Below are 25,745 nucleotides of genomic sequence, written 5' to 3' on the forward strand. Positions count from 1 at the left end.
TCAATTTCGTTTCTTTTTATGGCTGAATCATATTCCATTGTATATATGTGCCACATCTTCTTGATCCATTCATCTGTTAATGGACACTTAGGTTGCTTCCATGTCCTGGCTATTGTAAATAGAGCTGCAATGAACATTGTGGTACATGACTCTATTTGAATTATGGTTTTCTCAGGGTATATGCCCAGTAGTGGGATTGCTGGGTCATATGGTAGTTCTATTTGTAGTTTTTTAAGGAACCTCCATACTGTTCTCCATAGTGGTTGTACCAATTCACATTCCCACCAGCAATGCAAGAGTGTTCCCTTTTCTCCACACCCTCTCCAGCATTTATTGTTTGTAGATTTTTTGATGATGGCCATTCTGACCGGTGTGAGATGATATCTCATTGTAGTTTTGATTTGCATTTCTCTAATGATTAATGATGTTGAGCATTCTTTCATGTGTTTGTTGGCAATCTGTATATCTTCTTTGGAGAAATGTCTATTTAGGTCTTCTGCCCATTTTTGGATTGGGTTCTTTGTTTTCTTGATATTGAGCTGCATGAGCTGCTTGTAAATTTTGGAGATTAATCCTTTGTCAGTTGCTTCATTTGCAAATATTTTCTCCCATTCTGAGTGTTGTCTTTTGGTCTTGTTTATGGTTTCCTTTGCTGTGCAAAAACTTTGAAGTTTCATTAGGTCCCATTTGTTTATTTTTGTTTTTAGTTCCATTTCTCTAGGAGGTGGGTCAAAAAGGATCTTGCTGTGATTTATGTCATAGAGTATTCTGCCTATGTTTTCCTCTAAAAGTTTGATAGTGTATGGCCTTACATTTAGGTCTTAGTCCATTTTGAGTTTATTTTTGTGTATAGTGTTAGGGAGTGTTCTAATTTCATTCTTTTACATGTAGCTGTCCAGTTTTCCCAGCACCACTTATTGAAGAGGCTGTCTTTTCTCCACTGTATATTCTTGCCTCCTTTATCAAAGATAAGGTGACCATATGTGCGTGGGTTTATCTCTGGGCTTTGTATCCTGTACCATTGATCTATCTTTCTGTTTTTGTGCCAGTACCATACTGTCTTGATTACTGTAGCTTTCTAGTATAGTCTGAAGTCAGGGAGCCTGATTCCTCCAGCTCCGTTTTTCTTTCTCAAGATTGCTTTGGCTATTCGGAGTCTTTTGTGTTTCCATACAAATTGTGAAATTTTTTGTTCTAGTTCTGTGAAAAATGCCATTGGTGGTTTGATAGGGATTGCATTGAATCTGTAGATGGCTTTGGGTAGTATAGTCATTTTCACAATGTTGATTCTTCCAATCCAAGAACATGGTATATCTCTCCATCTATTTGTATCATCTTTAATTTCTTTCATCAGTGTCTTACAGTTTTCTGAGTACAAGTCTTTCGCCTCCTTAGGTAGGTTTATTCCTAGATATTTTATTCTTTTTGTTGCAATGGTAAATGGTAGTGTTTTCTTAATTTCACTTTCAGATGTTTCATCATCCGTGTATAGGAATGCAAGAGATTTCTGTGCATTAATTTTGTATCCTGCTACTTTACCAAATTCATGATTAAATCTAGTAGTTTTCTGGTAGCATCTTTAGGATTCTCTATGTATAGTATCATGTCATCTGCAAACAGTGACAGCTTTACTTCTTTTTTTTCAATTTGGATTCCTTTTATTTCTTTTTCTTCTCTGATTGCTGTGGTAAAACTTCCAAAACTATGTTGAATACTAGTGGTGAGAGTGGGCAACCTTGTCTTGTTCCTGATCTTAGTGGAAATGGTTTCAGTTTTTCACCATTGCGGATGATGTTGGCTGTGGGTTTGTCATATATGGCCTTTATTATGTTGAGGAAACTCCCTCTATGCCTACTTTCTGCAGGGTTTTTATTATAAGTGGGTGTTGAGTTTTGTCGAAAGCTTTCTCTGCTTCTATGGAGAGGACCATATGGTTTTTCTCCTTCAATTTGTTAATATAGTATATCACATTGATTGATTTGCGTATATTGAAGAATCCTTGTGTTCCTGGAATAAACCCCACTTGATCATGGTGTATGATCCTTTTAATGTGCTGTTGGATTCTGTTTGCTAGTATTTTTTGAGGATTTTTGCATCTATGTTCATCAGTGATATTGGCCTGTAGTTTTCTTTCTTTGTGACATCTTTGTCTGATTTTGGTATCATGGTGATGGTGGCCTCGTAGAATGAGTTTGGCAGTGTTCCTCCCTCTGCTATATTTTGGAAGTGTTTGAGAAGGATAGGTGTTAGTGCTTCTCTAAATGTTTGATAGAATTCACCTGTGAAGCCATCTGGTCGTGGGCTTTTGTTTGTTGGAAGATTTTTAATCACAGTTTCAATTTCAGTGCTTGTGATTGGTCTGTTCATATTTTCTATGTCTTCCTGGTTCAGTCTTGGAAGTTTGTGCATTTCTAAGAATTTGTCCATTTCTTCCAGGTTGTCCATTTTATTGGCATAGAGTTGCTTGTGGTAATCTCTCACGGTCCTTTGTATTTCTGCAGTGTCAGTTGTTACTCCTCCTTTTTCATTTCTAATTCTGTTGATTTGCGTCTTCTCCCTTTTTTTCTTGATGAGTCTGGCTAATGGTTTATCAGTTTTGTTTATGTTCTCAAAGAACCTGCTTTTAGTTTTATTGATCTTTGCTATAGTTTCCTTCATTTCTTTTTCATTTATTTCTGATCTGATCTTTATGATTTCTTTTGTTCTGCTAACTTTGGAGTTTTTTTGTTCTCCTTTCTCTAATTGCTTTAGATGTAAGGTTAGGTTGTTTATTTGAGATGTTTCTTGTTTCTTAAGGTAGGATTGTATTGCTATAAACTTCCCTCTTAGAACTGCTTTTGCTGCATCCCATAGGTTTTGGGTCGTTGTGTTTTCATTGTCATTTGTTTCTAGGTATTTTTTGATTTCCTCTTTGATTTCTTCATGATATCTTGGTTATTAAGTAATGTGTTGTTTAGCCTCCATGTGTTTGTATTTCTTACAGATTTTTTCCTGTAATTGATATCTAGTCTCATGGCATTGTGGTCAGAAAAGATACTTGATATGATTTCAATTTTCTTAAATTTACCAAGGCTTGATTTGTGACCCAGGATATGATCTATCCTGGAGAATGTTCCATGAGCACTTGAGAAGAATGTGTACTCTGTTTTGTTTGGATGGAATGTCCTATAAATATCAAATAAGTCCATCTTGTTTAATGTATCATTCAAAGCTTGTGTTTCCTTATTTATTTTCATTTGGGATGATCTGTCCATTGGTGAAAGTGGGGTGTTAAAGTCCTCTACTATGATTGTGTTACTGTTGATTTCCCCTTTTATGGCTGTTATTATTTTCCTTTTGCATTGAGGTGCTCCTATGTTGGGTGCATAAATATTTACAGTTGTTATATCTTCTTCTTGGATTGATCCCTTGATCATTCTGTGGTGTCCTTCTTTGTCTTTTGTAATAGTCTTTATTTTAAAGTCTATTTTGTCTGATATGAGAATTGCTACTCCCTCTTTCTTTTGATTTCCATTTGCATGAGATATCTTTTTCCATCCCCTCACTTTCAGTCTGTATGTGTCCCTAGGTCTGAAGTGGGACTCTTGTAGACAGCCTATATATAGGTCTTGTTTTTGTATCCATTCACCCAGTCTATGTCTTTTGGTTGGAGCATTTAATCCATTTACATTTAAGGTAATTATCTATAAGTATGTTCCTATGACCGTTTTCTTAATTGTTTTGGGTTTGTTATTGTAGGTCTTTTCCTTCTCTTGTCTTGTGTTTCCTGCCTAGAGAAGTTCCTTTAGCATATATTGTAAAGCTGGTTTGGTGGTGCTGAATTCTTTTAGCTTTTGGTTGTCTGTAAAGATTTTAATTTCTCTGTCAAATCTGAATGAGATCCTTGCCAGGTAGAGTAATCTTGGTTGTAGGTTTTTCTCCTTTATCACCTTAAATATGTCCTGCCACTCTCTTCTGGCTTGAAGAGTTTCTGCTGAAAGATCAGCTGTTAACCTTATGGGGATCCCCTTGTATGTTATTTGTTGTTTTTCCCTTGCTGCTTTTAATATTTTTTCTTTGTATTTAATTTTTGATAGTTTGATTAATATGTGTCTTGGCATGTTTCTCCTTGGATTTATCCTGTATGGGACTCTCTGTGCTTCCTGGACTTGATTAACTATTTCCTTTCCCATATTAGGGAAGTTTTCCACTATTATCTCTTCAAATATTTTCTCAGTTCCTTTCTTTTTCTCTTATTCTGGGACCCCTGTAATTCGAATGTTGGTGCATTTAATGTTGTCCCAGAGGTCTCTGAGCCTGTCCTCAATTCTTTTCATTCTTTTTTCTTTATTCTGCTCTGCAGTAGTTATTTCCACTATTTTATCTTCTGGGTCACTTATCCGTTCTTCTGCCTCAGTTATTCTGCTATTGATCCCTTCTAGAGAATTTTAAATTTCATTTATTGTGTTGTTCTTCACTGTTTGTTTGCTCTTTAGTTCTTCTAGGTCCTTGTTAAATGTTTCTTGTATTTTCTCTGTTCTATTTCCAAGATTTTGGATCATCTTTACTCTCATTATTCTGAATTCTTTTTCAGGTAGACTGCCTATTTCCTCTTCATTTGTTTGGTCTGGTGGGGTTTTACTTTGCTCCTTCATCTGCTGTGTATTTCTCTGTCTTCTCATTTTGCTTAACTTATTTCGTTTGGGGTCTCCTTTTCACAGGCTGCAGGTTTGTAGTTCCAGTTGTTTTTGGTGTCTTTCCCCAGTGGCTAAGGTTGGTTCAGTGGGTTCTGTAGGCTTCCTGGTGGAGGGGACTAGTGCCTGTGTTCTGGTGGTTGAGGCTGGATCTTGTCTTTCTAGTGGGCAGGTCCACATCTGGTTGTGTGTTTTGGGGTGTCTGTGGCCTTATGATTTTAGGCGGCCTCTCAGCTAATGGATAGCGTTGTGTTCCTGTCTTGCTAGTTGTTTGGCATAGGGTGTCCAGTACTGTAGCTTGCTGGTCGTTGAGTGGAGCTGGGTCTTAGCGTTGAGATGGAGATCTGTGGGAGATTTTCGCCATTTGATATTATGTGGAGCTGGGAGGTCTCTTGTGGACCAGTGTCCTGAACTTGGCTCTCCCACCTCAGAAGCACAGCCCTGACGCTTGGCTGGAGCACCAAGAGCCTGTCATCCACACGGCTCAGAATAAAAGGGAGGGAAAAAAGAAAGAAATAAAATAAAATAAAATAAAATAAAATGAAGTTATTAAAATAAAAAATAATTATTAAAAGGAAAATTTGTTAAGTAATAAAGAAAAAAAGAAATTAAGGAGAGAGCAACCAAACCAAAAAACAAATCCACCAATGATAACAAGTGCTAAACACTATAGTAAAAAAAAAAAAAAAGAAAAAAGGACAGACAGAACCCTAGGACAAATGGTAAAAGCAAAGCTATACAGACAAAATCACACACAGAAGCGTACACATACACAGTCACAAAAAGAGAAAAAGGGAAAAAAGTATATATATCGTTGCTCCCAAGGTCCACCTCCTCAATTTGGGATGATTCGTTGTCTATTCAGGTATTCCACAGATGCAGGGTACATCAAGTTGATTGTGGAGCTTTAATCCGCTGCTCCTGAGGCTAACACCCCTCTTTAATGTAGGATTTTGTAAAACACAAAATACAGCCAGACCCATGAATTTTCAAACATTTATTTGCATATACTCCTTGACATTTTATATATTATGAATAAATCCCAGAAGTGATGAAAGTCTTAAATAATTTTCTAATACTCTTCAAGACACCTTCCCCTTTCCTCTGATTTTAAACCTTCCACCCATGGAGAGTCAGTGAAAGAAGACAAGTTCTCAAGGTTCCTTGGTAATTGATTCACAATTCTTACTTATTTAAGTGTTTTTTTGGTGATTTCCTCTCAATGTTCAGCTGTAGGTGAGGCAGTGATGAACAGTAGTAGCTAAGAACTCAGGCTCTGGGACCAGACTATCAAAGTTTAAATCCTGGCTTCATCATTTGCAAGCTGTGAGACCTTGAATGTTTAAATTACATAAACTCTTTTCTCATCTGTAAAATTGGGATAACAATAGTACATTCCTCTAAGGGTGGATGTGGGGATTAAGTGAGTTAAAAGATGTAAGGCATTAGAGCAGTGCTCAATAAGGTTGGCTGTTATTACTATTGGAATGGATGTTATCAACTCCAATGTCCTTCATTCCAGGTGGATTAAGTAATTGATTCTTATTAAGTGGAATTTAAATTGGGATCTTGGAGTTTTTTAAGTTTCATATTGAAAAAATATTTAGAAGGTAGAATAGAGATCATCCAGTCAAAGTATATGATAGATGAGGAAACTGACATTACGGTTATGCTCAGAGTAGTGGCATGGCTGTAACTGGACCTCGGACCTCTGAACTCTTCTCACGGTCCACTCTCTGTGTCTGACAACTGTCAGGATCCTTGGTCCTGAGCCCTACATGCCCTGTGTCTCCAGGAATTCACTTGTAGCATTAATGCTATCAGATGCTTTACAGGGGTGGATCACCTCTCCCCTCTTCTGTTTGGCCCTTACTTGAATAGAGTAGAGACTTGATCTTGGTATTATTTTATAATAGTGATTGTTGAGAATATAGCCTTCAGATCGCCCGCAGGTTTGTTCTGCTTAAGTCTGAGGCAAAACCACAACTCGCATTAGGGTAGGCCTCATGTTGGGAAAGGATCGTGACTTAAAAAAAAAATCTCCCTGAAACATCGATGAATGCAAATTTGATATCAAACCAATGTATTGGGGTTTCTGTATGATGATATATTTGAAAGTGGGATTCACTTATATTCAACAAGTAGTTAGTGTGTGTGGTAAGCATTTATAGGGCATTGAGGTAGTTTTATACTAAATCTGGGGAATTGGAACCCTAAAAAATAATCTACAGAAATTTTGCCCCTCCCTGATTTACCTTACATTCTTAAGGTTAGCAGTCTTTCTGTCTTCCTTTTACTAGTACTTCTCTTCTCTGTAAAACAGCACTCCAGATGTTCCTTCTAGTGGTGCTAGTCAAAGTGGCAAGCCCCATGATTGGGTCTTCTTGACCTCACTCCTCATTTTGAACGTGACCTCACCTTGAGAAAAAAATATTTGGGTTTTGACAACGTTACAATTCCTGTAGGGGAGCTTTTCTAGTACCTCCTCTAATCTCTTACAAATAAAACATGGAAAAGCAGAATCTGCATAATCAGAGTGGGGTTTTTTTTGTTATATATATATTTTTAATTTATTTTATTTTTGGCTGCGATGGGTCTTTGTTGCTGCGTGCAGGCTTTCTCTAGTTGCAACGAGCAGGGGCTACTCTTTGTTGCGGCACATGGGCTTCTCATTGCGGTGGCTTCTCTTGTTGCAGAGCACGGGCCCTAGACGCACGGGCTTCAGTAGTTGTGGCACGTGGGCTCGGTAGTTGTGGCGCACGGGCTTAGTTGCTACGCAGCATGTGGGTTCTTCCCAGATTAGGGCTCGAACCCATGTCCCCTGCATTGGCAGGTGGATTCTTAACCACTGTGCCACCAGGGAAGTCCCAATCAGGGTGTTTAAAAACACACAATGGTGATAAATGTAACATTAATGTAAGATGTGAACAACGGAGGGAACTGGGTGTGGGGTATACGGAAACTACTAATCTTCACAACTTTTCTGTAAATCTAAAACTATTTACAAAATTTAAAATTTTATTTTTTAAAAAGGTCTTCCCCCCACCCCAAAATACATATAAAATTACTGTGACAAAATAAGTTACAGCAATTCAGTATTAGCACAGTGAGCAGTTTTTATTCTGCTTTACCAGATAATCTAAGATAAAATGGTCAAGGCTGAATCACTTCAATAAGAGAAAGGTCACTATTCTTATACGAAGTCCTAGTTTGAAAACAAACGTTTCTAAGGAAATGTTAGATGTAAAAGGGAATATGAGTACAGTCTTTATGTTAAAAATTTAAAATGGGGCCTAAAGTCATTGTCTGCAACATTTTGATATCCAGGGACTAAAAGAAACAAACTGACCAACTGAAGACTGCTTCCTAATTACTTCGGCATAGTTCTGTCTAGAGCACAGATCACCCTGCATGGTAGTTCATCATTATATGTTTATAAGTCTCACTCCCCAACTGAAGGCACTTGTTCATCTTTGTATCTCCAGGTTTGGTACATGACAGATGATCAGTTAGTGTTTCCCAACTTGAGAAGAGATACTTTCAAATGAATTAGAAACAACTAGAAATCTGAGGATCTCAAGAAGTGTACCCCGTTTTGAGGCTACTTGCAAAAGTAAATAAATGATGTAGAAAACGCTTTCTGGTTTGTACTTGTGTCGGTTATCTCCACACACTGCTGTTTTCTCCGGCTGCTGAAATCCTCCAGAGGCCCTGCTGCCCCACCACCAAGCATAGTCCCACATCAGCAAACCTTCTGGTAGAGGTGCTGGTGGGAACGAAGAGGGAACCTTTGCTGTTCCTGTCCCGGGAATCCCACCCCGTCTTTCTTAGACCCTTGCCATCAGGGTTGTGGCTTGTGGGAATGAGGTGAGAAACATGTCTTAGATTCTAACCCCACCATCGGTAGTTATGTTTCTTTCCTCTTTTGTCTCCATCTCCTTTTTTCTTCTTTTCTTGAAATTCCAGGAAGAACCCTAAGTATCATTGGACTGGGTCCAACTCAGACTGAAACAGTGGTACATCTCTCCTAGGAAAGCTGTGGCCCCAGTTTTAACAGAGTGTTTGTCTAGAAGTAAAATGTGTAATATTATCACACCACCTTCAGGTGTGGGGGGGCCTTTCCTCTTTTCGCAACTCCATTAAAGCAGGAATGATATTTGCTACCTAGATAGGTGGGATGTATAGGTGGTAGGAGTTACTAAATAATGTATCTTCTTTTTTAAAAGTAACATCATTAAGAAAAAACAAGTCTGTCTACCCGTCCATCTGCCTCTCTGCCCACCCTCCTACCTGTCCATCCATCTGTCCATCCACACATTCATTTCAGTTGATTCCCGTTGTCAGGAATGCTTGTAACAGGAGGGGCCATGGCCCAGGAAACAATTGACGTATCTTATAGGCATTCTTAAGGTGACATAGGCATTGGTGGCAGGTGAGCAGGATGTCCCTGGCACCCCTGGAAGTTTGAGTTAGGACTGGATTGTTGTGCTAAGCCTGTTCTAGAAACGCCAGCCCTGGACTAGCTGGGAGATTGAGGAGTGGTTCTGGCTTTGGCTGCTGCAAGGAGGTAGATGTGACTCTTCCTATCTGCACCGTCTTGCCACTCAGAACCCATTTTATTATTTTTTAAAGTTTGATTATACTTTACCATCTCTTTCAATTGCATTTCATTTGAATTGACATTCCTGATTTGTTTTATATTTGCAATAGTATTTTTTAAAGGATATCTGGAGATGTCCTTAGGTTGTCCCACACTTCCTAATGGCAGATTAAAATTGCCTGATTAAAAAAAAAAAAGGAAAAGGAGCTTACCTGTTTACTTTTCTGTCTTTTCCACTAAACTATAAGCTCTTTGACTGTGGGGCTCACCATTTTTATTCCTATCCCCAGCACCTAGGAGAATCTCTGGAACGTAGAACACACTAAGGAAGTAGTAGTTACACTAATGATTTTTAAACTCTAGATGTTCATGTTCATTTAATTTGATTATTAACTCCCTCTTTTAAATTTTCATGCTGGAGCAATAGGGGTTTGTAAAATATATAGATCATTTTCTTTTTGTAAACTGTCGTGAAGTGGTATGCATGCTGCTATCCATACTAGGATTCTGGGGGATTTTCACCCCATAATGGCATTTAGGTTTGACCTAGCCTGCTACTTCCATAAAGTGATTCATTATCTGATGGTTTGAATGTAATTTTCATAATTATAAAGTCATGACTTTGATATAAACCGGTCACTTTTTTTGCTTTTTGCCATAACAGATCTTTTTTTTAAATAAATTACAAAAGTAATAATGTTCATTACATAAAACTTGGAAAATACAGAGATACAGGTCGATAACAAATCATATGCAGTGGTGTCCTGATAAATGTTCAACAACCAGCTAAGTGTAATTGCAGTATGAATGTTGGTTGATACTTTCGTTTATATAAATAAGATGACAGTGAAACAAGCAAAACGTAGGTCAGAATTTCCACCCATTTTGTCAGTGACCTGAGCAAATTTTTTGCTGATTCAGATAACAGTTTTCAAATACTGGAAGACTGTTTCCTCAATTTTGGGGTATGTTCCTCATGGAACAGCTACAAACACAACATACTTTTATTTTGAATCTGCATTATTAACATTTTCTCCATCACTTTCTTAAGTCTAGACAATCAGTAAAATGGTAAATTCAACCCTGGTTTGCCAACTTTTGCGGTGTAAATACTCCCACCTTGACCAACATGACACCACTGATGATGAATTGGAAAAAGTTGCACAGTAGCACATCATTATTATAGTATTTCCACCATTCAGAAATGATAGGCATACGTCATCTCAAGAGCATAGATAATAGTGAAATGTAGTAAAATAATTAGGAGATGATAAGTTTTGAGTATTTATTACCTTTTTATGTGATTTATTTCCTTGTAAGTTTATATAATTTAAATAAGTTTATATAATTTTTAATAATGGCTATGTTTAAAAAACTGGCCTGTAGAATTTCTGAAAATTTAATTGTCAGCTTTCATGAGCCAGTATGAGCTGTCTCCAGCGCACTGCTGGGTAGATGTGTTCTCACTTTTCTTGTATAAATATAAAATATAAATATATAAATTATATATGTGTATATATAATGTGGGTATATATATATATAATATGTATATGTGTATATATATGGTTTTTTAGGTAAGATTTAAAAAATAAGATTGGGATCACACTGAATATTCAGTTTGGGGATCTGTTTATCTCCCTTATAGAAGTAAATTCTGTACTGGTCACACTCTGTTGCTTTGCCACAGACTGTACTTTAGGCCATTTCACTGTGGTATAGCTGGTCACAAGGCAAACTGGGTGAGAATGGCTGAATACAACGCCTCTCCTCTCCAGTGTGGGAGGGAAGAGGAAAGAAAGAATGGGGAGGGGACCCCAGAAATCTCCTGAGTAGCGGGCCGGTTATATCATGGTGTGGCACTGGTGTGGGATGCTCATTCCTCTTCTCTTTAGAGCCTTGGCTCATCCACATTCTATATAGCTGGACCCCATCCCTGCCATTCTCTCCTGTGTTCTCTTCGGCATTTTCTTGCTTCCCTCCTTTCTGCTGTTTTCTAGTGCTTATAGCAGGCAGATTTACTCTCTCTGAATCTTTTAAAATGTCCTGTAAAGATAGAACTACTGGGACTTCCGTGGCGGTCCAGTGGTTAAGACTTCGCCTTCCAGTGCAGGGGGTGTGGGTTTGATCCCTGGTCGGGGAGCTAAGATTCCACATGGCTCGCAGCCGAAAAACCAAAACATAAAACAGAAGCAGTATTGTAACAAATTCAATAAAGGCTTTAAAAAATGGTCAACATAAAAAATATCTTAAAAAAAATAGAACTGCTAGTTTGGGGGCAGTTGTACTCGGTGTCTGCAGTCTTCATCAACAGTCATACCCTTAAATGAAGGTATCTTCAAATATCTAATGTGTATCCTAAAACCTGTTTTTCTGTGGGCTCCCTAATCTAGCGATTTACTGTACCTGTTAGGTAATTTCATGTAATTCTTAGTAGTCATCATTTTAAATGCCTTTAAAGTCTTTTGGCTGCCAAATATGTTCTTGTTTTACAATGAGAAAGATTTCCAGTGGCTTTGCAAAAACTAGGTATTAGCTGGTAGGTGCGCTGCTTGCAATCCTTACTGTAATGGAGAAGTTGTTGAATATCGCAGTAAACGTTCTCATGCCTACCCGCTGCTGAAGTTCTGTTCCAGTTCCCAGAGGAGAACAAGTCTGCATGTTTGTTGTTAGAATGAGCTCAGCTATCTCTGTGTTCTCTTTTACAATTCTTAGTCAAAGTTTTAAGCTTTAACAGAAACTCTAAGAACTGCCAGCTTTTGAAGTACTTGGTTAAATGATTTTTTTAATGTATTTGTTTTTATTAGCAAAACAAAAGCCTTTTTTTAGGCCTTCAACATATGAAAATGATCAGATTTTTCTGTTTTGTTATGTTTATTGCTTCATTATTATTTCCTCCACCATTGATTGAGCCTATTTTATTCTGGCTTAGACATCACTGAGATTTGGTGAAAAGATAGACATGTAATGCTGTAGGAAACTATAAAAGGGTAAAAGGAAAGACTTAGCCAACCTAAAACCTTTGATCAAGAAATTACAAAGCTAAGAAATGCGTGGCTACGACATTCACTTTTAAAAGAGATTTTTAAAAAAGTATTGGTCTAGAAAAATCTTGTAGTGCCTTATAACAAATAATTTGTGCATTTTTATTAATAACATTTAAACCTAGCTTTTAAAAAATATCTGCCTCACTATTTCAAATAAAAAATGGAGCCAACATTTTAGAAATAATATCTTTGTAAAGTTTTAAAGTCAAGGTTTCAAACTGACCTAATTTTCTATCTTATTGGAAGCATCACTTAACTGATATTTTGATCAGTTTCAGATGCTTAAAATATATATTTGTTTTTGCAATGAAAAATAGCAAAACTGCCTTGTGGCAGTTTTATTTTCATCCCATAAAGAATGGAGAGGGGACTTCCCTGGTGGCGCAGTGGTTAAGGATTCGCCTGCCAATGCAGGGGACACGGGTTCGAGCTCTGGTCTGGGAAGATCCCACATGCTGCGGAGCAACTAAGCCCATTCGCCACAGCTGCTGAACCTGCACTCTACAGCCTGCGAGCCACAGCTGCTGAGCTCGAGAGCCACAACTACTGAAGCCCGCGCACCTAGAGCCCATGCTCCACAACAAGAGAAGCTGCTGCAATGAGAAGCCCGCGCACCACAGCGAAGAGTAGCCCCCGCTCACCGCAACTGGAAAAAGAGTGCACGCAGCAAAGAAGACCCAACGCAGCCAAAAGTAAATAAATAAATAAATAATGGACAAACACGAAATCATGTTTCTCACCTTTTTTCTTTCCCTGCTGCCTTCTACTAAACCCACTGATTTTTCATATGCTATCATTAATAGTAAGATTTCATTTTTTACAAGAGGATACTACAGTGGTTAATTGAGATGAATTTGATCTCATTTGAAAACTACCACATGCTGAGGTTAAGGCATCTTCCCAAATATTCATATGCCTGCACACACCTCTTTGTTTGGAACATATTTTGTTGCTAGCCCAGCTCCAAATATCAGCTGCTTCTGGAACTTCTGAGTTTTGGTACTGATTTTTTTTTTTTTTTTTTAAGAAGATGTTGGGGGTAGTTTATTAATTTTATTTATTTATTTTTGCTGTGTTGCGTCTTCGTTTCTGTGCGAGGGCTTTCTCTAGTTGTGGCAAGTGGGGGCCGCTCTTCATCGCGGTGCGCGGGCCTCTCACTGTTGTGGCCTCTCCCGTTGCGGAGCACAGGCTCCGGACGCGCAGGCTCAGTAGTTGTGGCTCATGGGCCTAGTTGCTCCGCGGCATGTGGGATCCCCCCAGACCAGGGCTCGAACCCCTGTCCCCTGCATTAGCAGGCAGATTCTCAACCACTGTGCCACCAGGGAAGTCCTTTGGTACTGATTGTGATTGCCCGTGTCATCAGGAGACGCCAAGCATCTATGCTATGCAATTATCTCTTCTAGTTAATCCTGAATTATTCAAAGTGAGTTAGGAATGATGTCAAAACCAAGGCCAAAAATATTGGTCTATACTAATTGTACCTAATTGTACCTCCACTAAAAATTAATCCCCTCACTTTCACTCTGATAGATTTATCAAGTTGTGTGTAGAGTGTAATTCCTCTTTTCCTCCTTCCATCCTTCCTACCTTGTCCTCCTGCATCCTTTATTTATATGACCTAAAATTCAAATAATCTGTTAATCAGATACTCTCCCTTACTTATCTACATATATATTCCTTTGATTTTTTTTCAGTGCCTCCAAAGGAATAGAGTTAATCTCAGGTTATTTTTTAAGTGTTAGATTTGTTCATGTACTAAGGAAGGAAAAAGATAAATAAAAGCTGTAACCAGAAATGTTAGAAAAGAGCTCATCTCCATAACTGACATCAAAAAGTGTTACCAGCTACGTCTCTGAGTTTACAGCAGCAGTGAAGGGGTGGGGTCATTACCTCTTTCTGCGTCCCACCCTCTTCCATCCTTTTGCATAATAGGACCAAGAGAATAGAAAAATAGATTACATGTTCTGATGAGAACTGTCATAAAAAAACACACTTATACCAAAAAGCAGATTTTTCTAGGTAGGTGATAAATTAATGTTATGAGAAACTCTTCCTCCTTCTCTTTTCTCCCTGAATATTTTTTTCATCCTTGAGCAGAGGGTTTTCCCTTGGTGTTTTGCTTCTTATCATCTAGGCATTAGGACTGTGTATATGGTCTGTGATGTAGGAAACATCTGCCTTTAATTGTTCCTTCTGTAGTGTGACCAAGTGACTCTGGATTTCCACCAAGCTTCCTGTATCCTAATTTTTCTTGCCAGGTGGAGTCCCCTGCTGGTCTCCTGTCTGTCACAGGAGTTTATCCCAGGTTTTCCCTAACATCCATAAGGAAGTGTCCAAAGGGATGTGGCAGCCTTTTCCAGTAGAAGCTCTGCTGCAGGATGACAGATTTTAGGGAAGGGTGTGGATTTTCTTTTTTTTCTTTTTTAAAAAGAACTTCTCTTTAAAAAATTTAAAAGTCATTGTTAAATAGGGTGGAATTGCATGAGTCATTTGTCTTTAGGAGACTTGTTCTTTACTTATGATCTAAAATATTTTATGGCATGGAATCTGAACATGCCAAAAGTACTTTAAAAGTTGTCTTAATTTTTTTAAATTGTCCGTACTTATTTCTTTTAATTTAAGGTTTATATGCAACATCGTTCCAATATGTACATTGCCTGAGAAGGAGTTTATAGACTAGCAGAGGAAATAATACAACAAAACACCTCTAATGCAAGGTACCAAGAATATGAAAGACCTAATTTTAAGAAAAGCAGAACTACACACAAATTGTGAGCTCCTGCCCACAGGCTTCTCGCTAGACCATGAGCATCTTACAGCCAGGGACCATGTCCTAATTGTAGATCTTATTTCTTTGGTATCTAGCATAATACCTGGAATAAAATAAGCGTTAAAGTTCCTGGTTGAAAATTAAAAATTTCTCTTCATAACTGGGTACATGCCTGTCTTTTGGTCAAAAATACAGACATCATCAGCTAATAAGACAGAAGTTTGAAAAATCAGGCTCTGGATGTTTTGGGTGCTTCAAACTTGAAACTGCTTGAAGCTGCTATCTATTTATTTGACATTTTATTACCCCTCACTCTGTCCTGGCATATATATAATGGACGCCCCTTTAGAACCGTGAGATCTTTTTCATGCCCTTTACCAACAAATAACTTTTTTTTTTTTTTTTTTTTTTGCGGTACGCGGGCCTCTCACTGTTGTGGCCTCTCCCGTTGCGGAGCACAGGCTCCGGACGCGCAGGCTCAGCGGCCATGGCTCACGGGCCCAGCCGCTCCGCGGCACGTGGGATCTTCCCGGACCGGGGCACGAACCCGTGTCCCCTGCATCGGCAGGCGGACTCTCAGCCACTGCACCACCAGGGAAGCCCGCAACAAATAACTTTTAATCATAAAATTTAATCCTCCTATATTGCTATATATCCAGCAAGGGGAGGGGTAAATTTTAGCCCTTTTTCTCTTTCTGGGTTTTCTATGTAAACTCATTCTGTAGATCACTTTAAGTTGACTATAAAGGAAAGATATAAACCCAGAAAAGATTTATTCTGATTATTATTTCCTTGGTTCATTCAGTAGGTGTTTGTTGAACACAGTTATACATCAGACCCACAGTTTTCACCCTTTTTGTGTTGACATCTGAAGATCCAGCTAAAGACCCTATTCTCACATGTTGCAGTAAACGCCACCTTTCTTAGGTGCTGACTTGACATTATGCCTATTCCTCTTCTCAGAGTAAGTTGTACGTGCTCTACATCATATAACATAACCCACAGTTGCATCTGATTAATATCACTGTATGCTATTGTGTATGAGACGTGGTTTGAAATTTAGCAGCACACCAGTGAAGTTTGTGCTGCTTATGGGTTGGGAATTACCAGAGGCTTAACTTATAAAATTACCCCTGAAATTCCATTAATTGACACTTAAAGTACAGTATTTGTTGCCAAATTAGGTGCCATGTCGATGCCATCTCTTAATAAGGTGAACCTGGCCAGTTTTCCATCTACTGTTAGGAGAGAGTTCTGTTCTTCTTTGAGCACCAGATGCTCATCAAGGTGACATTTTGTAGGAAAAATACCTATTTTTAAACATCAGACCCAGACACTTTTGGCAAGATGTGCATACAAGATGTACCTGGGAACTGAAACCAACAGAACAAAGCCAGCAGCAAAATTATTTCTGGGGATTTGCTTATTAAGTAGATTGTAGGTGGGATCACCTGTACTATTCAAGTTACATGTGTTTCTGTCTGTGAGTAGGATTGAGTTTGCATTAGTTCAGTGAGCACGTGATCCCACTGAGCTGCACTATAAAAACGAGTGGAGACCGTCTCTTTCCTTGAGAAGTTTGCAGGCTAATTAGGAAGTCGAGACATGCATGTGTGGGGAAAAAAAGAAAAAACCAAAAAGCATTGGAAAGGACAGGGCAACATATTCTAATTTTAAATGTACTCTAGTTATTAATAGTAGAGCTGAAAGCCTCTTTGCAGGATCTTTGAACACTTTTGTGGGATTTGTCTTTTAATAGAGCTAAAGAAATATGAAACTCTGCAGAGCTACTGATCACCATGCCCATTTTGTGAAAAACGTCATGGGAAGCATGACCTAAAGGAACAGAGATCTGTGTTCTCAATGGGGAAAATACAGCGCTCACAAAAGCCTGGAGGTCTGCTTTGTTCTCTCGGCTTTGTTGTTGCTCAGCTTCGTAGGAGATTAGGTACATGAGAAGCATGCATTGTGAAACTCAGAATGGTTGTTAAGTTGTGAATAATCATTGCAACTGAAATGCGAATGGTCAATTATGTGAATTTATAAGGTAGGGTTATGATAACTACAGGGCAACTCAACTGGCGTGGGCAGAATAGCTCCAAAAATTTCAACCACATGTAATTATGGACTCCAGAAGTTTGTGTATTGGCAAACAGGGTGGGAAAGAGAACTAACATTTTTTGAGACTCTAATAAATGCCAAGCACCGTGCTGTGTATCTTATGTAGTATTTTTTCATTCAGTTTTAGTAACAAGCCAAAAGATGGGCATTCGTATCCACATATTACAAATAAGAAACAATCCCAGCAAGGAAGTAAATTGGCCGAGCTCACACAAATAGGAAAGCAGGTCTCTGGCCAGCTCCAGATTCTGTCCTTTTCCCACTGCAGTCATGATACCCCGGAGGTACATCATGCATTCTGTTTGCTTTCTTTCTGCCTGTCCTCTGTATTCTTCAGGTTCACCGGCACACTGTCAATAGAACTCATTTTACAAATTTTGTAACACATAGAGTGTGTTAATGAAACTCATTTAAATATGTATTAACTTTGTTTGTCCAGAAACCAAATATGTAAATAAAGGTTATACATATGATTTTCTTGTCTTTGAAAAAGATTAAGTAGAAAAATACCTGATGTAACTTGATGTTATATTATAGATCTCAGTGATTACACTTGAGCTGTCAAGGTGATGAAAAAGAAAGTTAGTAAACTCAGAACTCATACAACTTTTTGCCTAAAGCTTTCAAAGTATTAATAGAAGTATTTTATCGTTTTAGTTTTTAACTTTAGCAAAAGTCATTCTAATTGGACCTCAATTATTTTTCTTTACTAACCTTTATTTTCTAATTCTGAAGAAGGAATTCACTCCCCTTGCCATACCCAAACTTTATGGAAGCCAATCAGAGTTTTAGACCTAAAACATAATTTGTTTTCATTAGTTTCAGATAACTACACTTAATCTTATTTTTTTCCATTCCCCACAGTGTATCAGATCTGGCTCTACGTATTATGATGATGATATTAACGTAGACACTTTTAAAATGACATCATAGCTTTATATTTGTCTCAGTGGCAAAATATTATTTACTAACTCATACTTTCTTCTCCCATTACATGATATTGTCTTCATCTAGCAGGCAATATAGGGTGATAAATTTTGACTGATGCACGCAGAAGATGAAAGCACAAGTATTTTTGTTATTCTGTAACACTAGTGCTTTCTGTTTTGAGAAGCAAATCAAGGTTGGCCCAAGGCTTTGTTTATAAAAGTGCTATATATGTAATGATTTCTTTTTCTGCAGTGCAGCAAGTCAAGGTTTATTGTAGTCCTGAAATTAGTATCATAAAAAAAGCCGTGCACATAATCCTTGGTTTGTAAACACCTGACTTAAAAAGGTTATTTTCATAGAATGACTGACTTCTTATGTTCCTTCTTAGAAAGACTAATTTTTTCACCTGATATAGCCATAGTACCGCTTTTCTAAAACTGTTCTTGGTGCTAGAAATTTCTTTTACTTCTTCTCTTCTCATCACTGCCTTTGTCCTATTCCCTCGCATTGAGCCTCTACCCCTGCCCCATTTATTCCAACTGCTGCCACCATCAACTTGGCAGCCGGAAATGGCAAAGCCAACATCTTTCCCATCTGTATAAACACTGTTACTCTTTTTTGTTGCCATTGGCTTAGTGGTCCAACTGAGGGCAGTTTTCCTCCAGGGGACATTTGGCAATGTCTAGAGACATTTTGGGTTGTCAGAACTGCAGAGGGGTGGGGGGAGTGTGCTTTTGGCATCTGGTACATATAGGCCAGGGATGCTGCGAATCCTCCTATAATACGCAGGACAGCCCCCTACCCCTGCCCCCTTAACAAATGTCGGCAGTACCAAAGGTGAGAAAACCTGCACTAGTTCTATTCAAGCATCAGCTCTGTCTTTTCCTCACCTCTCCCAGGGCTAAACTTAGACACTCCTCTTTTGAACTCCCGTAATACCTTATATAACATTTTTTTCATATCCTGTTTATATCTTTTATTTGTTGATCTTGTCAATAAGATTGCATACTTCTTGAGGGAAGAGGGTATTGATTACCAATATTTGTGTCCCCAGTTTGTGGCAAAATGTCAGATACATAGTGAGAACTCCATACGTGAATAAATGCATGTTTGAATAAGACACCCTAGACTTCTCCAGTGCCTTTCTGGAACTTCCAGAAACCTCCTCTTGCTCACTTTTATCTTCTTTTTCCTACATCTACTCATTACTTATTTTTTAGAACGTGAGTGTGTCAACCCTATCATTCATATATTTAGTTCCTAAAAATATGGATCTACCCACAATTCAAGACATATGGTGGGATAGGGAGGGTGGGAGGGAGACGCAAGAGGAAGGAGATATGGGGATATATGTATATATATAGCTGACTCACTTTGTTACATAGCAGAAACTATCACACCCTTGTAAAGCAATTATACTCCAATAAAGATGTTAAAAAAAAAAAGAAGACATGTAATGCCAGACTCCTGGGTTTATTCATAAACCCTTTAAAAATGTCAGGCATGCCATAAACATCATGGCTGGTGCATACAGACCAGCTACAGTCAACAGGGCTTGTTCTAGGGAGATGTCCCAGACAAATTCCTACTTGCTTTTGAAGCACTTTGCTGTCATATCCCTGACCCATGGATTCTTAGTGTTTGACCTAGCTAGTCATGCCTGGCATCAACACTGCCCTCTGTAGCATGTTCCCACATCCTTTGGCATGGCATTTGGGTTCCATTCCCTTCTTATCTTTGACTATGGCTTCTTCAAATGTGGGGCTCAAACCATGCTCAATCTCTTTACTCCTGATGGTTTGCTACCTGACGCTCTCTCTTTAGAACCTTTCCTCCTACACATTCTTCAGGTCTCAGTCAAGACACATGTCACATGTTAGAAGCCTCTCCTTGGACCCCAAGATTGAGTGATGTATACCTTCTGTGCCTTCACAGCACCTTGTGCCTACCCCTGTATACTATTAATAGGAAAGCAGTTGCAGTATCTGTCTTTCTCACCAAGGTCAGAGTCTGTGCTTTCAAGGCATTTCTGGTGCCTGGTACATATTATACATGTAATAAGTATTAGATGTATGAGAGAATGGATAAGACAGAATACCTCTTCCAGCCTGCAAATATCGCACGGATCTGGTTAAACCTTTCTGCTGGGAGGTGGAGATAAATCAGTCCAAATGTTGAGAGCCTTTGGAGAAGATGCTACGTACAAGGAGATAACGTTTATGTTCACTGGCAGCTTTATCAGCTTGACTAGAGGGCTGTACCTCTAGATCACATTAGTTTAACTCCTTGTTAAGCTGATGGCTTTATTAACTAGTACTCTAATGATATGCCCATGGCCTTTATTGAGGATTTTTATATAGAGTGCATTTTTAAAAATATACTCAGTTGCCTCTGCACATAGAAAGAACTCCAAAACCTATAAGATGTTGTGGGATGGGCACTTGCAGGCACTGTTCTGATTTGTTTACCAGACAAGCCAAATCCAGCAACTCCTGGATTTGGGAAAACAGTTTTTTTCCTTACCAGAGAGAGTGGTGGGGCAATGAATTGAAACTTGGGAACAAGCTGTTGCTTTGAAAGTTGGATAAAGATTTTTTTTAGTCTGTTTTATTTTGATAAAACATGATCCAAAATAAAGAGAGATTGAATTTTCTTAGATGAGATTAAGAACAACCATTGTGTTTGCTGTTGTTGACAACATTACAGTGTCATACTTAGCAACTTTTATTTTGTTCTTTCCTGTCATCTGCAGAGTCTGGATGAAACTTCAATGTGAAATTTTGGGGGCCAGCTTTATGCCTAGGGGTGATTTGCTTACATATTGAACTTTGTGGAACAGTGGAACATTCAGAAACTTAACACCCATCCACCCAAGCCTGAATTGTAGACTTTTGGATTATAATCAGACACTAGTGAATCCACATCTGGCTCTGCCACTCACCAGCTGTGTGACTGCAGCCCTAACCTCTAAGCCTCAGTTTCCTCCTCATTTTCAAAATGGATCGTGTGTTTGGCACACGTAATAATAAGCTGTTCTCATCGTCATCTTCATTGCTGAAATCTCATTTCATTATGTTGAGAAACTTTTTTTTAATGCAATTTTCTTTGTTAAAGACACTTTCTTAACAACTAAGCAAGGTTCTCTGCAAAAACAGTGGGAGAGAGTGATCCTACAGCACAGCCTGGGAAGGGCTATTGGGAGAAAGTGGGAAGAAAGGATAGAAGGGGACCGTGAACAGCTGGGGACCCCAGAGTCCTGGAGGAAGACAAATCAGCATCAGGAGTCACACCTGAGACAGTTCTGTCTTGACCGCAACTTTTGGTTCTCCTCCTCAGGATCGAAAGCCATTTCCCCAAGCCCTCGTTTCCCTTGGAAGGTTCTTTGACTCTCATACTCTGTAGTGGGTTTATCTGCCGCACCAAGAACAAGGGCACCTGATAATAGGGCAGCAGTGCTTGAAGAGCAGAAGGCAAAAGATCTGGGTCAGCTCTGCCAGGCGCCAGGACGTGGGCTTATAAAATTAGAATGGAGTTAAAGATGCAGTTTCACAGTCCTGTGTTTTGCCATGGAGGGGCCTGGGCTCAGGTTCTGTCTGAAGAGCAGAAACCAGAGGAGAGCAAGTGAATCTCAAAGAAAAAAAATCTCTTAAAAACATAAACTGTTAGGCCTACTATCTGTATGATATCAGACCCCAAAGTGAGACCCTGTCAAGGGTCGTATGTGTTGTCAGATGTGTTGTGATGGCCCTAAAGATTGTGAACAAACATGAATCATGCTAATAGCGGCTCGCGTTTATTGAACGAACACACACTTTGTTCCAGGCACTGTGTCAAATGCTTTAATGGATTCTCTCTCTTACTGTTCACAATGACCTCATGCAGGAGTTGAGTTATTCTTGATTTTATACGTGAGGAAACGAGGGGCCTTGGAGAAGCTAAGTAATTTAATTTGCACAAAGTCACACCAGCTGACAGGCAGAGGCGCCAAAAGTGAATATGGGCAGTTGGACCCAGAACAGGCTCTGCTGCCCCCTCCTCTGACCAGGGGTCATGTGGCCGTGTCTACTGTCCCGTGGTGGCCATCCTGCCTGGATGTTCCCAGCTGAGACATGAGCCTGAGCTCGTGCTGAGGGAGGATTCCTCTGAGGTCTTAAGACTAGAGAGTGGTACCTTCCACTGCAGTCTGGGCTCTGCAGAAAGATGGAGATAAAGGCGCATCTTCAAAACCCCAGATTTTGCACCTACAGCTATGTTTGAGATACAGACATTGTATGCACTGCACAGCCTGGAGGCTGCTCCAGCATCTCCCAAAACTGCTTCCCATAGAGATGTGTTGGACCACTGGCCTTCTTTCTAATTCTCCCGTCCACAAAACCTGTCAACCTCTAAAGGAGAACTTTAGAGCTTGGAAGATGTTGTTTTAGACATAAGATGGTTGCTTGGTTTGGTTGGTTTTTAGATCTAGCCTGAACATGATGCTGCAAGTCTTGAATTGTAGAACCTGAGCTGACCTCAGTCAAAATTCTATTTTGTGCCAAAGTTTCCACCCCCGACACACAACTTTTTATTAAAGTATAACATACAGAAAAATACACAAAGTGTACAGCGCCACGAATTATCACACCTACTCAGCACCCCTGAAGGCCACCCTGTATTAGTTTCCTAGAGCTGCCCTAACAATACTATAAACTGAGTGACTTATAACAACAGAAGTTTATTGTCTCACAGTTCTAGAGTCTAGAAGTTTGGAATCCAGCCCGTCAGAGGGGTCACGCTCCCTCTGAAAGCCGCAGGGGGTCCTTCCTTGCCTCTTCTTAGCTTCTGGGGGTCTGCCAGTGTCTTCGGTGTTCCTCGCCTTGCAGCTGCATCCCTGTCTCCCCACCTCCATGGCGTCTTCCCTTTGCGTCTGTGTCTTCACATGGTCTTCTTCTAAAGACACCAGTTACATTGGAATTAGGGGCCCACCCCACTCCAGTATGACCTCATCTTCACTATAGTAATGACATCTGTATTGACCTTATTTCCAAATAAGGTCACATTCTGAGGTACTAGGGGTTGGGACCTCAACGTATCTTTTTTAGGGAGGAAACAGTTCAACCCAAATGACCCCTACCGTGTTCCACCCTAGTCAATATACCTTTCTCCTTCACAAAGGTAACAGAGTGTTGTAACATCCCTTCAGATCAGTGGAGACATTCAATAACATCCCTTATACCCTGCCTGGATACATACATGAAACTTTGCATTGCTTTTTTTTTTTTTTTTTGGACCCTGCCACACGGCATGCGGGATCTTAGTTCCCTGACCAGGGATTAAACCCTTGCCCCCTGGAGTGGAAGCGCAGAGTATTAACCACTGGACCGCCAGGGAAGTCCCCTAAACTTTGGCTTTTTGAGCCCTGCTTCTAAGTACTGTTTCTGATCTTTTTAATTACTGTACCTGAGTCAACATAATACTAACATGCAGTCTCTGCACTTTTACACCAAGAAGTTTCTTCTGAAAACTTCAGTCATCCTATTTGCATTTTAGTGCTGTTGCCTCTTCTGTGTTACCTTATATAATTTTTTTAAGTAGTTGTCTACAGAAAGACTTCAAGAACCTTTTAAAAAAAATAAGTATTGCTGAAAATACTTATATTTTTATATTACGATCCTAGCTTCATAATATTGGAGACCTCCTGGAGCTTTTTTTTTTCTTGTCTGTCAGAATAGTATATTCTTAAAGTATCCCTCCCATAAAATGAACTGATATATCATTGTATCTTCCTGAAGTTTTATCTTATCTACCTAAGTAACTGGCAAGAGGATTTATACAGATTACCACAAGCATAAACTTTAAAAGAGCACAAATTCAAAAATAAGTATAAATTTTTTTAAAACCATTCTGAAAAAAAAATTTATAAACAAGTTTTTTTTTCCCTAAATCACATCATTAAAAGTTCATGGTTGTATATTTTTTCTAAATGACTCCAAAGATAATTAATCCAGCTGGTTTGAATAAAGACAAGAAACAAATGAGCAAACAACCTTGCAAACTAGAAGCACTAACCTTTGCGGCTGGAGAGTTTTGGCCAGTGAGTAAGGTGAGGCTCAGAAGGCTTCTGTGACTCGCCCAAGGTCACATAGTCCGGGGTAGCTAGGACCAACCAGCTATTGAACAAAACTCAAAGCAAGCAGAAGACTTCTATTTTTAGGTGGTGATACTTTTAATTCTAATCTTTGAAAGAAATGCTGTTGGGCCTGAGGTCAAATTGACTCTAAAAATGATCTATTTTGATCTGATATGAGAAGACAGGAATTCTGATTTCAAACACAAAAGAGATATAGGGGGGTCAGAATTCTTTGGGGCGCCATGTAATTTCTACCTGATTTCAAGTAGTGTCCAGAAGTTCACTGGAAGACTCAGTATGTAGATAGCTATGAAAGCAAGCTTAAGGCAAAATTTTATTTATGCCGTAGACACCTCACCAGCCTCGTCAGTTCCCATAAAGCATCCTAAATATCAAAGGCAATTTGAAAAGTTTTAAAATTTATGTTTCTTAAATAGGATAGACCAGTAACTCATGTATCAAACTTGCTGCTTGGAGCCATTTGAGTCCCAGAAATGACCTGGCATTGTAAGTAATCCTTCTTTAAAAGGATTAATCAATGTGTAATAATTTTTCTTTCTTTCTTTTTCTAGCCAAGGACCCTTGTCATCCATTAGAGCAGTAATCAAGAGATGTAAGTTTGTTTCTTCCTGCTCTGTATTTTCCTCTGCAATAATTTTGAATGATGATTTAGATTTCCAGCAAGTGATTGTATTTGATGAATCTTACAAAGAATCTGACAAGAGTAGCTTCTCCTGAGGAATAATAAACCATTTCAGACAAGCAGCTAGGTTTTCAGCGTTCTTTTCAACTTCTGTTTATTGATAAGCGAGTTCCTCAGAACAGTATTTTTCTCTAGAGAACTAAGCTGTTAAAAAAAAAAAACAAAACTATATTATGTAGTCAATTTTAATGATCTAATATAAATTGTATGTAACCATTTTCTATAGGTGGAGACATCTGATGGGTTTCAAAAATATCAAACCCTGTCCTTTGTTATTGATTTACTTCCACAGTATTTTAATTTGACTCTGTAAATAAATGCTTATGGAGATCAGCTCACACTTCCACATACATGCTAGAAGTGCTGTAACAGAATTCTCTCTAAAATGGCGCGTTCATACTTTCTGACTTTACTTCTTGGTTAAAGCCTTAAAACTTGCTTTGGGTGCAGGAGTTCAACATTCTTTTTAATAAAAGGCTCTGCAAATGTCCCTTTTCCAAAAAACGCATGGATTACCTGTTTTTATTTTTAAAAAGATAAGAAAGGAATATTAAATGTTCTTCGCATTCTTTGAGCTGAGGTCACCACCCTGAGGAGAATGTATCCTATTTCTAGAAACATAAGTTATAATATTTAGTATGAATTTAGGATCTCCACAGGTGTGAAGAGCATGCATTTGAGCCATTGCAGTGAAAAAGTTGTCAGGTGGCAACACAGAAAGATATTCCACGCTTTCCCACGTTTAATTTTTTGTTGGTGGTGGTGAATTATGAAGGTGTGGGAATGCCACAGTGG

General features: G+C 38.9%; 1 protein-coding gene across 11 annotated transcripts in view; it reads left to right on the top strand.

Annotated features, from left to right (window-relative positions):
* The window catches only part of SH3D19 (SH3 domain containing 19), a 181,079-nt gene that overhangs the window by 90,034 nt on the left and 65,300 nt on the right, over window positions 1-25,745 (top strand). For all 11 annotated transcript variants that reach the window (XM_067736688.1, XM_067736691.1, XM_067736687.1 and 8 more), the window contains exon 3: window positions 24,820-24,860. In XM_067736688.1, coding sequence (XP_067592789.1) covers window positions 24,820-24,860 — 41 coding nt within the window. The remainder of the gene's footprint in view (window positions 1-24,819; window positions 24,861-25,745) is intronic.

This window comes from Pseudorca crassidens, chromosome 4 (assembly GCF_039906515.1).
Source record: "Pseudorca crassidens isolate mPseCra1 chromosome 4, mPseCra1.hap1, whole genome shotgun sequence".
Lineage (NCBI taxonomy): Eukaryota > Metazoa > Chordata > Mammalia > Artiodactyla > Delphinidae > Pseudorca > Pseudorca crassidens.